At 42.6% G+C, this 18,653-nt stretch overlaps 3 protein-coding genes across 7 annotated transcripts; all 3 read left to right on the forward strand.

Annotated features, from left to right (window-relative positions):
* Positions 1–1,154: 1,154 nt before the first annotated feature.
* On the forward strand, positions 1,155–7,857 carry grinab (glutamate receptor, ionotropic, N-methyl D-aspartate-associated protein 1b (glutamate binding)). Its single transcript, XM_080472129.1, has 7 exons — positions 1,155–1,307; positions 1,884–2,384; positions 2,470–2,573; positions 3,329–3,529; positions 4,211–4,339; positions 4,423–4,566; positions 7,169–7,857. The coding sequence occupies exons 2-7, from the start codon at positions 1,940–1,942 to the stop codon at positions 7,319–7,321; spliced, it is 1,176 nt and encodes a 391-aa protein (XP_080328255.1). The 5' UTR covers positions 1,155–1,307; positions 1,884–1,939; the 3' UTR covers positions 7,322–7,857.
* A 1,161-nt stretch (positions 7,858–9,018) lies between these two features.
* LOC308114887 (speriolin-like protein) lies at positions 9,019–11,636 on the forward strand. Its single transcript, XM_080472130.1, has 4 exons — positions 9,019–9,585; positions 10,425–10,622; positions 10,746–10,870; positions 11,261–11,636. The coding sequence occupies exons 1-4, from the start codon at positions 9,519–9,521 to the stop codon at positions 11,618–11,620; spliced, it is 750 nt and encodes a 249-aa protein (XP_080328256.1). The 5' UTR covers positions 9,019–9,518; the 3' UTR covers positions 11,621–11,636.
* A 1,586-nt stretch (positions 11,637–13,222) lies between these two features.
* smpd5 (sphingomyelin phosphodiesterase 5) lies at positions 13,223–17,685 on the forward strand. Of its 5 annotated transcripts, none has more exons than XM_080472305.1 (9): positions 13,223–13,426; positions 14,454–15,162; positions 15,313–15,678; positions 16,047–16,122; positions 16,234–16,374; positions 16,504–16,593; positions 16,683–16,746; positions 16,844–17,003; positions 17,176–17,685. In XM_080472305.1, the coding sequence occupies exons 2-9, from the start codon at positions 14,560–14,562 to the stop codon at positions 17,278–17,280; spliced, it is 1,605 nt and encodes a 534-aa protein (XP_080328431.1). In that variant the 5' UTR covers positions 13,223–13,426; positions 14,454–14,559; the 3' UTR covers positions 17,281–17,685. The 5 variants fall into 5 exon arrangements, with proteins under 5 accessions (XP_080328431.1, XP_080328430.1, XP_080328429.1 ...); XM_080472304.1 differs by having other exon boundaries at positions 13,226–13,426; positions 15,310–15,678; XM_080472303.1 differs by having other exon boundaries at positions 13,229–13,426; positions 15,298–15,678.
* Positions 17,686–18,653: the final 968 nt, after the last annotated feature.

The raw sequence follows: 18,653 nt of genomic DNA on the forward strand, positions 1-18,653 counted from the left end.
ATGCAAATTTCCTTACCAAGAATTAAATGTGATAACAAATCCAAAGAGAAAGAGGAAACCAAGCAGCAATAGGAGAATTCATCATGTCGGTAGCAGTAAGTCACAGTAGAATATTTGATTATATACATTCCCTAACTGTTCTGCATGTCCATATTTGGAGGTTCTTGGGGAATAAAATCATTTTCACTGTTCAGATTAAATATATAGGTGTTTGTGAAATCATTAATTCATTTCCCTCTTCATCATGAACCTGTATGTCTCCTTCATGATAATTGTTTACACCCAAAAGGAAAGCTTAAGTGTCATAATGAATATACGTGTTACTGTGATATATATTGATTTGGAACTGAGTAGGAAATGCAATTTTTCATCCCGGCCTCAAAAGTAACCTTTGCAACTTAAGGCTGATAAAAAAATCACAAATAAAATTAATCAAACTGCACTTTGCAGACAATCATTAAAATATTTCTTCAATGGCTTATTTTATTAGATGCTTTGTAATGTGATATACATCTCATAAAAAGCACTATGCCTGATAAATTTGCATTTTCAATGAATATACTTGTGGGAAGGACATCTGTTTGGATAGTTTTTGGGCTGATTTAAGGTCAAATCCCTGTTTTAGTAAATCCATGATATCCCACCTTCATATCTATCTGAAAAACTGGCAAGACACTCGAGATATGTATCGTAATGCAGATATATGACTTCATATGATTTTTGAAGACAGACCTAAACACGGGAGATTTTGACGTGTGGCTCCCCCTTGGGTCGAGGTCTGAGTTTATTCTCACAGAAACTGTAGTCTCCTGCTCCCTGCTGGTCAATTTGGGTACTTCTGTATTACGTGACAAAGGACCCCCCCCCAAGATCTGTTTTCCTGAAGTTCATCACATTGAAGTGACACAATAAAGAGAGAGAGGCGGTGCGTTCCATCCGTTTCCAAAAGTATCGTAATCGCGTGTTTTATCATCAACATAATGTTTCAATGTTTATATATGAAACAAAACGTTGACATGCTTGTGCTAAATTCGTATTTAATAAATAATAAATGACACACTTTATATAATAATATCATTCATTATCAAATTTTTTATCCTAATAAGTGAAAGCGTCCAAGTGGGAGGTAAAGTGTTAACGTTTCCATTTTTCCCACCGTCGTGAGCGGTCCGTGAACGCAGCACGCTCCGCAGAGCAGGCTGGTAGTTTTCTTCTTTCTTTACCGTCCAAAACCCAACAACCTGTGAAATAACTGCAAACAGCCACGAAGGGATCAGCTGGAGGTTCTGACTACGAGTAGAGAGCGTGTAAGTAGTACCTGATGACACGTTGATGTCCAAACTTTGCATGTTTCGGCTGCGTTTTTTTGTTTGCTTATGGGTTTTTTTTCTTGTGGGAAAAAAAATGGCTATTATCGATTTGGTCGTTGTCCATTCTAATGAAACCCCGCATTTCTTTGAATGTTACATGACATTATCCACAGTGATTATAACTATTTAGCGTGAGTAAATTCCTCTGAGAGGCTTCTCAGTCTTTAATATAGTGAAAAGTGACATTTATGGCCTAAATCTCCCGACATTCGCCAGAAACTCAGGGAAGGTGAGACGCGGCCGATTCGTGCCAAACTGGGAACGTAAATCGACGTTTAACCGCATATTGTCGGTCAATCAAGTCGAGTGAGCCTTGGGTGTAAAGAGAAGTGGACACATATTTGTAATTGATTCCATTTAACCTGTCGATGCGCATCGGTTACGACATTTTAGCGGAAGACAGTGGCTCGGCGTGACGTCTGTGTCGTTACGCACGTTGCGTCAGTTCGGCTCAAGCTGTGTGTTTTTGCAGCCTGTGACATTTCGCAGTAACGTTTTCCGCTCCCTTTACAGACCCATTCCAGTATTCAGGTGCTCCTATCAGTCTCTGCTTCCGGTCTAAGGCAGAGATGACCACCGAGAAGACTGATTACGCCCTCCTGGACGTGGGACCCCCTCAGCCTCCGCTCCCCGGGCATCAACCCTTCCCCATGGCGTTTGACACGAACGCCCCGGGTACCAACATGCCCGGGATGATGCCCGGGCATCAACCCTTCCCCATGGCGTTTGACACGAACGCCCCGGGTACCAACATGCCCGGGATGATGCCCGGGCATCAACCCTTCCCCATGGCGTTTGACATGAACGCCCCGGGTACCAACATGCCCGGGATGACGCCCGGGATGATGCCCGGGATGATGCCGGGGATGCCCGGGGCTGGAGGTCTGCCTCTCCCGCCACCGACTGCCTTTGCCCCCGGTGTACCTGGAGCTTTCGGTATGGGCCCAAACCCCCAAGGAGGATACGTGAACCCCGCTGCTTTCCCATACTCTGCACCGGTCCATGGCTTCAGCGGTTAGTATTTCCATCAGGGTAACATGTTATTGTATTTACGTTTTGAATATATCAACATAACCGTTTTGCTTGGGGGCCACTTTAGATGATGTGTACCGCAGTGAGGAAGATCCACCTCCCTTTCATGAGAATCAAGACTTTGATTTTGGATTGGACAACAAGAGCATCAGAAGAGCCTTCATTCGAAAGGTAACGAGAGACCGCTGGCTGCAGAAGAGCTAAAATACACATCGATGTTAAAAAAGGGCAGAATATAGTGCAAGAAGGAGGGTGGGGGGGTGTAGGGGGTAAGGTGCACACCTTACAACATGTCAACAGACCAACACGTGCCCACACACTCTTTTGATAAATTTACAGTATGTACAACTCACTCTGGCGTGAGCAAATAGACTTGTATACACAATATAACAAAAACGGACATACACAAGTAAATACATGTTTGCATATTTACGGTAAGGGTTGCATGCGTCACAAAACATTTCCAGGATTGGGACCTTGTGCACTTTTGGTTTTGCTTTTGCTGTGACAAAATTACAAAAGAGAGAAGCAGTCGAAGTAACTTGTCGGGTTGGTTATTTATTTTCAGTACATCAACAGTTACTTATTGCTCCTCCTGTTAGGGCCGGGAAGATGTTTCACCCCTCTCAGTCACGCATTTCTGTAGATCGTAGTGCTGCTCACGGGTCTTTTTAAACCATGACATTGTGTGTTCATGCTATGTTTAGTTCCCAAGACATATGAGTGTATGAGTGTCTCCTGGGCCAAAGGATTTAGGGCAGAAATACAATGAAAATGAGAAAAACAGACAGAACTTACATGCAACAAATACAGTCCACTTTGTGAGGTTTAATTGTGTCCGTGACTCAACTTTCTGCTCTGAAATGTGAGATTTTTCAAACGACACGTGTGTCCGATGATGCCTAATAATCCACTTGTCTCTTCAGGTGTTCTTGGTGTTGGCCGCTCAGCTGACCGTGACTTTCGCCTTTGTGGCCGTGTTCACCTTTGTGGATGCGGTCAAGGCGTTTGTGGCGGTGAACATGTGGACCTACCTGGTGTCCTATGCTGTCTTCTTCGTTTCCGTGTGCGTGATCAGCTGCTGTGGAAACGTTCGCCGGCAACACCCCTGGAACCTGATTGCGTTGGTGAGGCTGCACGGACTTTTTGTTTTCTCTTTTTTTTTTTCAAGAAAGGAAATTGAAACATAAACAGGGAGTTGAGCTCAGGAAGTTCAGTGGTATTTTGCCTTTCGGTTTGTGAAACACTATTGTGTGTGTGACGGTTTATGCATCAGTATTGTGTAGGAAAACATGAAGTTGGTATTTTGTTTTCCTGTTTCTAAAATCTGAACATTCTGTATTCTGCCGTGACAAAATCTGAAATGAGTTCTTCCTCACGAGCTGACAGGTTGTATTGACACTGTCTTCGTATGTTTGTGTGTAAACCTGAAAGGAGGGGGTGGCTTTTCCTATTATTCCTTGAATGTTTTGAAAAGAAAAGATAAACAGGAGTAAGCGGAGGTTAAATCAAATCAATAAATGAAGACATTTTATGAACAAAAGCAATGTAAACAGAGTCGAGGCTTTAGGCTGTAGAACAAGCAAGGGTCCAGGATGATGTGAAGGCCTTCCTCATTTTTTATTTTATTTTTTTTAAATAACAGCTTCTGAGTAGTAAATGCAAACAACCACCACTGACGACAACAACAATGTCTGTGCTCTGCTCACGATGTGTTGTAGAATACATCTGTTATCATGTATTTAACCTGGTCTGCTAGTGGAAAGGCTCTCATCACTACATCTTCGATCTGTTCCTCCTGTTTTCAGTCTGTCCTGACTCTCAGCATGTCCTACATGGTGGGGATGATCGCCAGCTTCCATGACACCGACTCGGTGGTCATGGCCGTGGGCATCACGGCGTTTGTGTGCTTCACGGTGGTTATCTTCTCCCTTCAGGTTGGTCTCCGCCTCCTGTACGAACAGTGAGTACGCAAATACGACTCTGGTAAAGAACTCGTGTAACTGCCACTCTCCCGCAGACCAAATACGACTTCACCTCCTGCCACGGCGTGCTCTTCGTCTGTCTCATGGTCCTGCTGGTCTTCGGCATCCTCTGCATCTTCATCCGTAACCAAATCCTTCACATCGTGTATGCTGGACTGGGAGCGCTACTCTTTACCTGTGTAAGTTCTTTTACGACCACTTTGCTTTTGTCACATCAATGGAAGCCAACACACGTCAGCTCTATACATCCAGAAGACGTCGTCAGAGGAGCCAAATTAAAAACGTGTTTTAGACGTCGGATTTACGTCAATGAAAATACCTTTAAAGCCAGAATGAGGTCAAGTCATCAGCCTGTCATAGGACACACACAGACATTTTGGCATTACTAATTACAATCACATGCATGTTTTTGGAATGTGGGAGGAAACCCACCCACCCAAACACCACCAACACGACCTCAAACAATGGTCATAACTCAGACATTATGCATTGAACTTAATATGCTGTCTCCTCTCGCCTGTCACGATCGACTTCTCTCATTATTTTAATGGAAAATCAATAATTATACAGGCAGTTGGACTCAACAGACGGCTCTTCAAACTGATTCTAGGTGTCTCAGATGTCTTATCATTTTTATGTGAGATTTGTCAACTCGTTCCGGCTGTGAAATAGACGTCCAGATTACGGCCTGGATGGACGGACTTGTCTTGGACGTCTATGGATGTTGCTTGCTCAGTGGGATAAGGCCTCATGGTTAATAGTCAAAGTTTCACCTTTAGATCAGCACTGACCGACAATAGCAGGTCTTGACTTTAAATGTTTAACATACCAGGGGGAAAGACCTCCAGCATTAAGAGTTAGTACGTCAAATCACCAGTTTTACATCATTTTCAAACCTAAAGTGGATTGCAGCTCATTGAATAATGCTCATTTCCTTCATTGTGGTCCATTTCATGCGTGTGCAGTTCTCCAAACGTCTCATACTGTTTAACCATAAACACCACCAAAACATTTTTTTTGTTTTGTTTTGACGAATATGTTCGTGTCCTAGTTAGATACCGTGCACTTGTTTTTTCTATTGACTGCGAAATTAAAATGGCCGCCTCCAAACACATCCATACCCACACAAAGTGTCAGTTCTGATTTAGTTGGTTCACTTCTGTTTTCTTCACACTTCCTGTTGAGTTTAACTCCACAATACAATACTTCTTTTACGCTCGTTTTGTTCTGGTAGTTTCATAGTTAAACAAATATTTCTGGGCTTTGTGTTTGCAGCCATCGTCATTGGACTACTTATAAAAGCTGCAGACCACTGGTCTAAATACATCCCCTTTTTTTTTTTTTTTACTTTATTTTTGAAGCTTTTCATTTATAAACATTCAACTTATAGACATGAACAGGAAGTGAGTAGTTTGACGTTCTCAGTCTGGTTTCCAGTCGATGTAACTATTCAATAAAACTAGTGTCAAAGTCTCACTACGTCTTTTAAGACAAATCAAAATGCTGGATAGAGGTGCAGGAGGACGCCATGTCGGACCCGGAGTCGCACCGCGGCGCCACCCTGACAGAGCTCCGTGAAGTCAGAACAGACTCCAGTGGGAAGCGATGCTGCATGCGAGAGGAAATTAAACGGATCAACAAACGAGCGGAGGAGCGGATTATGATGGCTGAGACCCGAATCCAGTCCTGGTAAGAAGTGGTGTTGGAGCTGGTGAAGCTCCAGGTGGAGACGGATGCTAAGGTCACGGACCCAGAGGGCCGCCGCCGCCGTGACACCATCAGAAGACACCGAGTAACAGAAGGTGCTGAAGAAAATGGGCGCCTCTGTCAGGGCTTTAGTGGAAGACCTCCTGATTAAAGATTTGGCGCTTCTGCCGTCTAAACCGGAACATCGAGAGGCGCAGCGGGTCTCGAAACCCGAGAACGGAACCGCTCCGAGATCCATAGTGGCAAAGTTTTCCAGCTTCGGAGTGAAAGAGGAAGTGATTTAAAAAAAAAAAAAAGGATTTGATCTGGATGGACGAAGGACACTGAACCGGAGGGAGTATGTTGAAGCCAAAACCGCTTTGAAGGTTTCAGACTCCATTCCCCGCGTGACTTGAGTTTCCTACAAGGACGGCGCTGTGATCTATAACTCGGCAGCGGGAGGCACCGGTGGAGCTTGGCGGCGAGGGGGGGTCCTGGTGACGGTGTTGAGACGTCCACTGGGTCAGATTCACCCGCTCGCCCAGCGATTCAGTGGAAAACCAGAAGAAGATGAGCGCTGAGCAAAGTTAGAAAAGGCTCCAGGCTTTCCGGCAACCAGAGACTTAATAAGTAGTTCATATTTACTCTGACAGACTTATAGGTACATTCTCCCAAAACGATCACCTTTCCTTTAAATTTGTTGTTCTTGTAATATTTCCTACTTTTTTTTTTTTTTAATTGCTTAATTTGTGAAGTATTTATTGTGCAACTCTTATTTTCTGTTTCATGTAGAGGAAAACACCCGGTGTTCTGTTGTTCATGTTCTGAATTTGCTTGATTTATTTGATGTTATTTAAAGAAAAAGAGAGGGATGACTTCTAATGTCTGTTTTAAGGTGAAAGTTGTTAAGTGGTTCCAAATAAGGACAATTTTTAAAAACAAACCAAACGCTGGATAAGTGGCTGATCATTTCAGTTGTGTTCACTAACATTAAACAACGAAACAAAACGAGCAGTAAATGACTTATTTTACCTTTTTTTTTTTTTTTTTTTTTTTATAAATGTCCTCCTGAATTTTGTTTTTGTTCTTTCACAGTTCCTGGCTGTGGATACGCAGCTGCTGCTCGGAAACAAGGAGCTGGCCCTGAGTCCCGAGGAATACGTCTTCGCCGCTCTCAACCTGTACACAGACATCATCAACATCTTCCTCTACATCCTCGCCATCATTGGAAGAGCAAAGGGGGGCTGAGCCAAGAGGAAACAACGAATTGAAAGATTCAAATGCTCAACAGGTTTTCATTTCTCGTGTAGAAGTGAGTTCCCATAATCACTATTAATTGATTTGCTTTGTAGTGTGCGTTCATTGAGGCTGCGTTCGCTTGGAGTGTAAATGTTGATTTATTATACTATAAGTAGCTGGTCTAAGTTAGTGTTTTTTTGTTTTTGTTTTCGTCCTGGTCACGGAGGACCTGCTGCCCTGTATCTTCCAGATGTCTCCCCTGTTCCGATACACCTGATTCAAATGAATGGGTCGTCCTCAAGCTCTCAGCATTAGTCCGATAATCACACATTTACTGTAATACTGGAGGTGATCTAACACATACAGGGCAGCGATTTGCCAAGATCAGGGTGGAGTAACACAGCTCTGAGTTGCACTTTTGAAGTTTATTAAGAGTTTTATGTGTATAAAAAAAAAAAAACAGTTTTATTGTTTAAAGTCTGTATCATATAAAAAAAAAAGGCTTAAAATGCTGTACAAGTTTGACAAGGCAATCCCAACTGGAAGTTCTCAAGGGCTTTCAAATACACAATTTATTTTCCATATCTGCTTTATAGTCCTGGGAATAAATTCAGCATGGGTTTATTGGAAGTTGTGCTTTTTAATGCATCTCTTGTGAGACTTCTTGTCTGTTTGGACGTCTTTTGACCTTGTTAAGTAGTTAAAGCCAGTATGTGAACGTTGGGATTGTTTAGTCAAACTCTTCCGAGGTCAAAAGAGAAACATGGTTCACCAAGCCGGGATGAAAAGGGCTATAAAGTCAGTGGGTGAATTTCTAACAGCTGATAAGCCTCGACTGCTGTGTCTCCATGACAACCAAGCCAACTTCATCCACTGATAACATTTAATCTTAGTACTAAGTTAAACTATTTTTGTGTTTTCTTTGCATTAATTTCCACAATGATTAACTTTCATGCTTTGAAGTATTGAACTTTTATAAATCTGATGTCTCTTCTTTGTATGGAGTAAAAGTTTCCTGGTAAAAGAAAAAAACAAAACCCCTCAGATCTGTGTCCCTGTGATTTTAGTTTACGTGTCTCATATTTCTGTGGCTGAGCTGTGAAAAGCAGCAGCAGCACTTGAAATGGACCAGGAGTGAAACGTTGCCTATTTGCGTCAGGAAAATTAATTTCTGAAGCAGGAAAACGAGCAGTTGGAGGCAGAGCTGACAGTTTTGAGGCTCGCATGGACCTGAAAGCCAGAATGGAGAGCTGCAGTTTGGCTGTGGCACGTTTAACACATTTCAGGTACATCCAAGAAATTTGGTGGATATATGCAGCACGTCACGCCAGGCAAAAATGTCACTGACACCCATAATTGGGGAACCCTGCTCTAAAGCCTACAGGAAGTCCGCCATTTTGCATTATGCGTGAAACGCACGAAACACAATCGCCCGAGGGAGAAGTCATACTGAATTTATGATGGTTCACAAAGTGATGGGTAACTGCTCTACATGCTGCGATCAGCCTGAAACTTCACGTGCGTCACCACAGTGCTGCCCTGAACACATCCGTTCATAGCTATAGCGCCACCTATTGGTAAGAAGAGTTTAAGAAATTACATTTTCATTAGTAGGGATATGAAGCACACCAGGACACAAAACAGTCTCAGAATACCAGATGATTTAATCTGAACAATAATGAACCATCCGAGGTGGGCGTCAGTCAGTTAGCTGACGCATTACTAAGAATCCAGCAGGTAACATCTATGAGTTCATGCAAAACCTTCGTGGTCAGCAGGTTTAAAAACATCCGTGTGGTAACTTTAACCACTCAGCAAAATTCAATCATCTTTTTTTCATAACTTTCGATTATGCAGAAATGCGCCCTGTTGTATGGAGGGCTGACTGTGACAATATATTTAATTCCAATTTTAATTATTTAATTACTGAATGGTGTATTTAATTAGCTAATTTTGGCACAGTCAGCCCTCCATAGAAAAGGAGGCGAGCAGTTTATTTTCCCATTCTGGCTGGAGGTGTGGCGTAATTCGCATATGACGTCACAAAGCGTGTTTTTAATTTGCACATGACATCACGGGACGTGGCTAGGAGCCCAAGATGAAACGTTAGTGGCATAAATGAACACGTTGGATGAGCTTCTTGTGTTTGTGACAATTGAAGAAGGCAAACGAGAAGTTGGAAGCGGAGCTGATACTTTAGAGACACATGGACCCGCAGAGCAGCACGGAGAGCAGCTCGGAGAGCAGCAGTCTCTCGATGGACGACTTAACAGGTATGAGCCTTTTCTTTTCTTTTTTCTTCCACTAGATGGCAGCAACGGTTTTCTATCTTGGAAAACCTGTGACCATCAAATAGTGAAAGAAAGGTAGTTACAATGGGGCCTGAATGAGAACAGTCCACTCAGGTCAGGTCAATACTTTAAACGTGATGAAAACATCAAGTAAGATCAATTGCAGTAATAAGATACAGCAAACACGTGTTTGATTGTAATCGGGTGGACTAAAACTATAAAACTTTCTGATTATATTTTCTGCATTCATTGCCTTCGTGTTTTTCCTATAGCTATTGGTGTGTGAACGTGATGAACTATGGAAAGCGCTTTGCGGCTGCTGACGCAGCTGTAAGCCGCTATATAAGTGACGTCCATTTACCATTCAGCGTCACTCAAAAATGCAACGTGACTTAACTTTCTCGCTTGCTCTCACCGTCTTTTCACTTTGTTAATCAAACTGAAAGTCTTATTGGCGAAGGAGATCCAGTTTAACACCACTTGATCGCAGTTACTGTGCACTGGAGAGATGTACAATCCTGCACATCTGGATCTAATGACTGGATCCTCTGTAAGGTGTTGGTGAAGCAGGCAGATGTTGAGCACTTGTTGTTACAGGACCTGAAATGAATAGTAATCAATTTTCTAATAGAAATAGTAATAATTAGGTCAATTCACAGGCATTTTATTTTAAAGCCATGAGGCTCTCACCTCTTTAGTCTCATCTGCTCTGCTGTGTTAGAATAACATCAATGGTTTTTTTTTCTTTCTAATATTCTGAGGATAAATAAGGAAACAGGGAAACAATATATATTTTATTGTTGTTTTTTTTGTGTTCTCAGACACAGAGATGACCTATCGGTGTGAAACGGCCCTCAACGAGGACCAATTCCAGGACAACCTGAGGCAAAACCATTTGGAGACTGAACATCGAACTTCGTCTCCTGTTGACTTCAGATCACTCGTCCAAAGCTCCATGTTCCCAAACACAAGCGACCAGACCAAGCTTGAGAGCGACCACATTAACATTCCTCCTGAAGGTAACTACTGTCATACAAGCAGCTCTATACAGGAGTAACAGTATTGTTTGTACTTTTTGTACTGATTTCACCTTTATTGAATTCTTTATTCTTTCTTTTTCTGATTTCATCTTCTAATCATAGACCAACAGAGGCTTTTAGGAGAGATTGCCTATCAGCTTGATAAAAGGATTCTGTCCTATGTTTTCCGAGGCCATAAGAGATTCTATGGTTTCACGGTGCTCAACATACACCACAAGATCATCGACGTAAGAAATAATACTGGCTATTGGAAGCATCTAATAATCGCAAAACTGTATGCACACAATGAAACCCCCTATATTATCCTAAAACATTTTCACTTTTAACATTTTTCGTTCATATTTTTTTTTAGCTTACACGTCATAAAAATCGAGAATGGACGCCAGAATTGTCCCAATGAAAACTTCAAAGATGCTTGATATGTTGTGCGTTCAGAAAAAACTGACAAAATAATTAACCTTTCAATAATATTCACTTTTTTGTTTTACACGTAGCTGCAAGTAGAGCAACTTTTGTGACATCATCAAATCGGCCCTGAATGTAAAAAAAATTAAAAATTAAAAATCCTGTTGAAAGATTGAGGAAGAAAATCTGAGTTATTGTTTTGTGTTTGCCAGGTGAGCACACACCCGCTGACCGGGAAGGTGGATGAAGGCTATCGGATCTATCTCTCCCAGAGGTACGAACAGCTCAGAGTGAAGCTGCAGCAGCATGGGTTCAAACCACAACTTCATCCTCCGTTCACCGAGTTCCTCGTCAACACTTATGGGGTCCTGAAGCGGAATCCTGCTGAATACAGCTCCATGGAAGTTGACCTCAACAACCCGGACTTCCTGAGGAGGGTGATTTTAGTCAGAGCGCCAACACGACTTCACAAGGACCTTCTGGTTGTGCTCACCTGCCTGTGCTACATGGCGGAGAAGGACCAAAAGCCTCTCCTCATCTGGTCGTCAAAGGTTGAAAACCAACTGCAATAAAATGCAAGACCAGTTAAGATATTGTGTCGGTGTCATTTGTGGACAGGGTACACGTGTCGTTCTGTGACACTTTTTCTTTTTTGCGAGACATAAAAAGAAACATAAATAACTCCGCAAAATGTCAAAGGGCATCTGGGTGATTTGTGGTAGCACCACTAACTTTCAATCTGAGGAATTGGATTACCATACATGAACATACTGAGTATAAAAGACCCATTGTATGGACAGTGTGGATCGTAAGATGCAGAACGGGTGGATTTGTCATGGATCTAATCTGATCTAACCCAGTTTGAACCAGATGTGTGAGGAGACGGATTAATCACGGACAAGTCATGAAGCTTCATTTAAGGAAAGTGCTTCAAATGGCTCAAGGACGAAACAAAGTTAAACTTCTACCCACCCCCTTTTTGAACATGTAACGCACACACGTATTCAGTTTGTTTCTCTTGTTTAATTTATTTATTTATTTTTTATATTTTTTTACATGTTTGGAAATAAAGAAAGAAAAAAAACATTACCAGACTGGAATCTACGGTTTGTTTTGAGATTTTCATTTCTGTTCAATCTTTGTTTGATTTGTATTAAATACCATATTCAGGTTCAAAGACACCAAAGGCAAATATGTCACAATCAGCAGTGAATTAAAGAAGAGAAGGAATAAATGAGATCACAAACTGAATTCATAGCTCAACGGAGAAAGCCTGCACATGATACTATAAATGTTTTTTACATGCATTGGGCCACTCGAAAAGTCTCAATGCGCATTTCCAGAATCATCACATTCACTCAGTCATGGCAACAGCTGTCATGTAAAAGAAATTGAATTTCAGTGTCTCGCTCAAGGACGCTTCAACATATAAAAAGGTCAAGATGGCAATTGAGTTGCTAACCTTGGGATTTGAAGACAAGACACTCTACTAACCAAGTCATGCTGATCGGCCTGCAGGATAAAGTGAACATAGAGCACACAGGCCAGTGCTGTGAGGAGTAATGTGACTAACCACAAGTGAAAAGGGGTGAAATGTGTCCCCCTAAATACTATTACACTGAGAATGTATTGATTAAGTGATGATATAACTGTTGTGGAATCTCATTGCAATAAAAACCTAAACATTAACAATGTTTTTAGATTTGACGTTCCAGAGGACAGATGTTATGGAGACAGACGTTACAGAGAAACAATGTAATCATGGACTGATGTAACAGGGAACAGATGTTATAGTGGACAGATGTTATAGTGAACTGATGTTACAGAGGAATGATGTTACAGAGGACAGATGTTATAGTGGACAGATGTTATACAGATGTTACAGGGGACAGATGTTATCGTGAACTGATGTTAAAGAGGACAGATGTTACAGAGGACAGATGTTACAGGAGACATATGTTACAGGGGACAGATGTTATAGTGGACAGAAATGACAGAGGACAGATGTTACAAGAGAAAGGTGTTACAGATGTCACAGGGGACAGATGTTTTATACAGGACAGAAATGACAGAGGACAGATGTTACAAGAGAAAGATGTTACAGATGTTACAGGTCTGTGCGTGGGTGGCCTCAGGTGAGGTCACGTGTCCGAATGCTCCGTCGCCGTGACAACACCATTAGGGGCGTGGCTTAACAGCACCACTAGCAGCCGAGAGACCTGGGTTGGGTTTATGTTTATAAAAAGTCGTTTTACCGGTCTGGTCATCTGTTACCAGCCCGCCTCAGTAGAGCAGACACATTGAATCTCAGTGAATACATGAACAAGTCGCTCTCTGAGCGGGTTGATCACGTGGACTGTCCCACTTCTCACGCGGAGGTAAGATCATCTGTGGCTTCACGTTAGCCGCTCTGAGCTAGCACTGCTTCATGACAGGTGTCATCTCTTAACTCCTTTACACTGGTGGATTATTCAAACACGCATCAGGTGTACAAATGACCACACACACACACCAGCAGTTCTGTTAAGTCCAGTGTGTGTGTGAGTTGTCGAGGTGAGTCTGTTAGCTTGAACATACCTGAGCTGCTACCTTTGAACTCCTTTTTAATCTACCTTTACGAGGCAGGAAGTGACTATTAGAGACACTGCACCGGGAGGGAAGCTATAAAACCTGGTTCGGGTTTAGATCGTGTAATCGATGCATTGTGAGTTTTGTTTTTTTTACTTCCTGGTTGTATTTTATGAATTACCACTCTCCCGCTCAAGCGTCGGATGATGGAGAGCTGAAATGTGCTGTGGGTCCGTGAACGCAACACGGTGGCGTTAAAGGACATGTTTATACTGTGACTGAGCTGAGCTGACTGCTATAACACAGAATACCATGTGATCTTCCAAAAAAAAAAAAGCAAAGATTTCAATGTTAATGGTTGCATCAGCCACACATTGGAAATCAGCACCACCGAACTCGTGATGCGTAAAACTTTACAGTTTAATTCAATGCGTTTTCCTATGACACACACCACACAGAATATCTGGTGTCACAAAATGCAGCTGTACAAAGATTCCAAACACGTTTGCCTGGTATTACCACATCCAGAGACTTTAGATTTTATCTTTGCACATTCAGGTGCAGCATTTCAGGGAGATTTTTCAGTGCAGTTCCATTTTTTTTATTTTTTTTTTAATCTTTCACAATTCTGTAAATGTAACAGGTGGGTAATAGGCTAATTGTTTGTGTTTTTCTTTCTTTTCATTGCACTGTTAGTCACTCTGCCAGTTGTGCCATGTTTTCCACAGCTACTTGTACAAGCATGGAATCACAAGGTTGATAGTCGGCCAAGCCTGCTTTACAGTGACATGCCGTGCACCAACTTCTTAACATTCCTATTTCCTTCTTCTGTTTCAGGTGTCCGCTGGAGCCCACGAAGGAGATCATTCTCACATCGATGAAGCCAGAACAGGAAGACTTGATGTTATTCACCCGTGTTGTTGTTTAGATAAGGTGCAGAGGCATGGCCCTGCCAGCATCTCCCTTTCCTAACGGGTGTGCTGCAGGCATCCATGCTGTGGGATGGGTGCTTATCCTGCCTTGTTTCTGGTTTCTTGACCGCCTCATTGCGGTTTGCAAGTCCACCACCTTGGAGAGAACACAGCGCCTGGAGCAGGAATGCTACCTCCACCCTCTCAAGGTCTTCTTTGGCTCCATTACCTTCTTCATTCTTTTTCTTCTAACAACCCCTTTTGCTTTTCTGGGCTTTCTACTCTGGGCGCCCCTTCAGGCCTGCCGCAGGCCGTTTTATTACCACAGAGAGACGCCCGCCTCCCTGGAGCAGGAGACACACAGGGGTTTTGAGCTGACTGGGAAGGCGTCATTTGGCTTTGCCTCAGCCAACCTCTGTCTGTTGCCGGACAGCTTGGCACGCTTTAACAACTTGGGGGACACTCAGCGCAGGGCGGCTGTCATTGGTGAGCGCATCGTGCAGGGCGTGTGTCGACCCCACATCCGCATCTTTGTAGACTCCCCGAGCAGCTGTGGCACTCTCAGCCCCTCCAACAGCATGCTCCCCACGAGCTCATCCACATACGGCGCTACGGACCGACAGCCGCCCACCCCAGTAAGTCACTGTTCTGACCCTGTCGACCAACACGTCGCAGTCTCAGACTCCAGTAGTCGTGTGGTGTGTGTCCCCTCAGACGACCCAGAGCAACTCCTGAATGATTCGTCCTCCCCGCTCTTGAATTCTAATCAGAACTCTAACCAGCAGGGCCCAGAGAGCCACCGGAGTGCCCCCCGAGCTCTGCTGTCTCAAGGCCTCCGTCAGCAGGACGACGTACCCTGGGAGGTGTCGTCGCTGTTCCCGGCTAATGTGGATATACTGTGCCTGGAGGAGGTGTTTGATAAGAGGGCCGCGCAGAAGCTCACCGATGAACTGAAACCCGTGTTTGGACACATACTGTACGACGTCGGCGTGTACGCCTGCCAGCCGCCATGCGCATGCAACTCGTTCAAGTTCTTCAACAGCGGCCTCTTCGTGGCCAGTCGCTTCCCCGTGCTCGAGGCCGAATACAACTGCTTTCCCAACAGCCGAGGGGAGGACGCACTGGCTGCCAAGGGCCTGCTGTGTACCAAGGTGCCCCGTTTTTAATTGCTTTATAGGAAATCTGAGCATCTTTTAACAGGATTTCTACATCAATATTTAACTTTATAGCATGTCAACTAGTGCAGAAAGTGTGTTGTTAATAGACAAAGGTTACATTGCATAACTTGATATATTTTATTTGTGGTTATATTAAAAAAACCAAACAATATCAGATTCTAATTTAAATTTACCTGGAAATATGGTGAAAAACAAACATGAATGTATGTCACGCAGAAAGCATTACTTCGTACACCTAAGAGTTGATATAAAACAGAGTAGAATAACTAAATGCTTTTGTCTCTTTATGAATGCACAATGACGTCACTGTAACTTCATTGCATTTGTTTGAAACTCCTCAGCTGCTAATCGGACACAATCAGAAACAGAAAAAAGTCGTTGGGTTTTTTAACTGCACACATCTTCATGCGCCAGAAGGCAAGTCGCATTTTGCTGTTGGTTAACTCAGACGAATTAGAATTTTTTCTTCTTCTTAGGAGAACATTTGCGACCCTTTTTTTTTTTTTTCCCTCTGTGTGGTTTTATCAGGTGAAGGAGAAATCCGCTGCGAGCAACTGAATATGGTGACCAAGTGGATCGGGGATTTTCAGTCGGTCCACAGACAGCACGATGAGGAGGTGGCTTTTGATGTGCTTTGTGGTGATTTTAACTTTGACAACTGCTCGCCTGGTGCGTTTATATCTCGTTTAGCAAATTCTTATATTTAGATATTCATTTTATTATAAAAAAAAAAATGTGATGTCCTTTTTTTTTTTCTTTTTTTTTTTCTTCTCCCCCCAACCAACACTTTTTGGATAGATGACAATCTGGAACAGAATCACTGCCTTTTCAGTGAATACAGAGACCCTTGTAGGGCCGGACCTGGAAAAGAGAAGCCCTGGGTTATTGGTTTGTACTGATTCAGTTACTTATCCATACTGGCAGTTTATTGGAGCCGTTGATCATTAGTAAGGTATTGCTGTGATTTGCTCCTGAAGGCACTCTCCTGGAGCAGCCCACATTGTATGACGAAGACATCAACACTCCAGAAGGTTTACAAAGGTACTCCTGGATGTGCTGCCTTCAGCACTGCAACATTTCTGCTCTCTTTCAATCCACGAAGGTGACGGCTTGCTCTTTCTCACGCGTCTCTCTGCAGAACTTTGGAAAGCGAGGATCTGAGGAAGCAGTACGTCTCCCCTCCCGTTCCTGCAGCCGGCTTGCCGTTGGTTTACCCCGAGAATGGCCAGCCGTGGATTGGACGCCGGATCGACTACATCCTCTATCGGGAAAGCTCCGTTTCATCACGCTGCCGAACAGTATGTCCAGTCTTCACCTTGTTCTCGGTGACTTCTGCGTCCCACCACATTGATTTGTTACCTGAACATTTTACAAATTTCAAAAAAAGTACAGACTTTCGGTCTCCGTTATAAAGATTTTAAGAATTTATTTAAAGTGAAAACAAAACAATTTCTCTTTCTTTCCCTCCAGGAAATCGAAGAGATGACCTTCATAACCCATCTGGCAGGCCTTACGGATCATATTCCTGTGGGCTTGAGACTTAATATAGTTATGGACTCTGTTAGTAATGAATGAGGACTAAATCAAATGTACAAAAATGCACGTTGCTGTATGACGTTATGTTTACATACTTGAATATGTCATTTCAAGTTCTATTACACTTCAGGTGGATAAATTTTTTTTTTTTAAATGAATGTACTGATTTTTTTCCACAACATATCCAAGTTTATATGGGAACAAATTTTCAAGCCATTTTGTAAATTTGTATATTTCCAGAAATATTTGCTGGAACAATTTTACTACACTAATAAATGCCAAGGGATTTTTATTCGGTATTTTGCCGTCATGCTGTCCTGCTCATTACCGCCTTATGACACAATGTGAGTGTCGGTCACTTACTCCTGCGAATACTGTTTACATGCGGTTGTGGTTAATTTTGCCATGATGGAACAATTCATAAAGCAAATAAGGAAGTGAAACAAGAAGAGTGAGAGTATTTCATTTTCTGTTTCCTTCATATTTCTCTACACATGATGTAGATACCAGTTTTTTGAAATTACGTATATTGCAGGATATATATTCTAGTACACAGTCAAAAAAAGTTACGAATTATAGAGACTGAGTAAATCAGCAATTCACAATGACAGGCAGTGAAGACAACCACGGGTACATCAGTAGATGCTTTATAGTGTTATTTTACAGTATCTATTTTGGAAAGTGGATTTCTGCTTTTTACTCCAATGCAAAACAAATGAAACCTTCCTGTCTTTTTATGCACTTATTTTACCAGGCAGTTGCTTGAGTTCAAATGATCTTTTTTACGAGTGAGGCCTGGAGAAAATGGTGGCATTAAAATGGTAAATGGTCACTTACAGCTGTGTGAGCAGCTCCAAAGCTCTTTACATAGTTCATCACATTCACCGGCTGCAGCCATGCAAGGCGCTGTCATTCCTATGGGAGCAGTTTGGGGTTCAGTGTCTTGTCCAAGGGCACTTCAGCCTGTCGACAAGCAGAGATGGGAAATGAAACTGCAACCTTTCGATTGGGAGACGACCACTTTACCCACCGAGCCATGCCCAGTGCCAAAGGTTATGGGGGAGACTTGTAAAGAATAGATCATAAATAGGCTAACAAAAAAAGAGATTGTTCTGTGGATGGGGTTTGCCATAATATTGGGAAGGAGAGGGCTGGATGGAGCAGAGAAGGAGGTAACGGGGTCCCGAGGAAGAAGAAAACAAAAACAGCACAACACAAAGAAATGTCTCTCACCACCTCCATGGTCAACAGCAGAGCATCTCCAGCTACAGACCCGTACTTCCTTTCTTTAGCAATAAGTCTTGATAACTCCTCCCCTGTAAATAGTGTTTTCTATGCTTTTCTCTTAATTTAATAATTTCTGTGCTTATAAAGCCTGCATGTAATAATACTTATTATTACTTATTTGATTT

Source organism: Lipophrys pholis, assembly GCF_963383615.2.
Source record: "Lipophrys pholis genome assembly, chromosome: 9".
In the NCBI taxonomy this organism is placed as follows: domain Eukaryota; kingdom Metazoa; phylum Chordata; class Actinopteri; order Blenniiformes; family Blenniidae; genus Lipophrys; species Lipophrys pholis.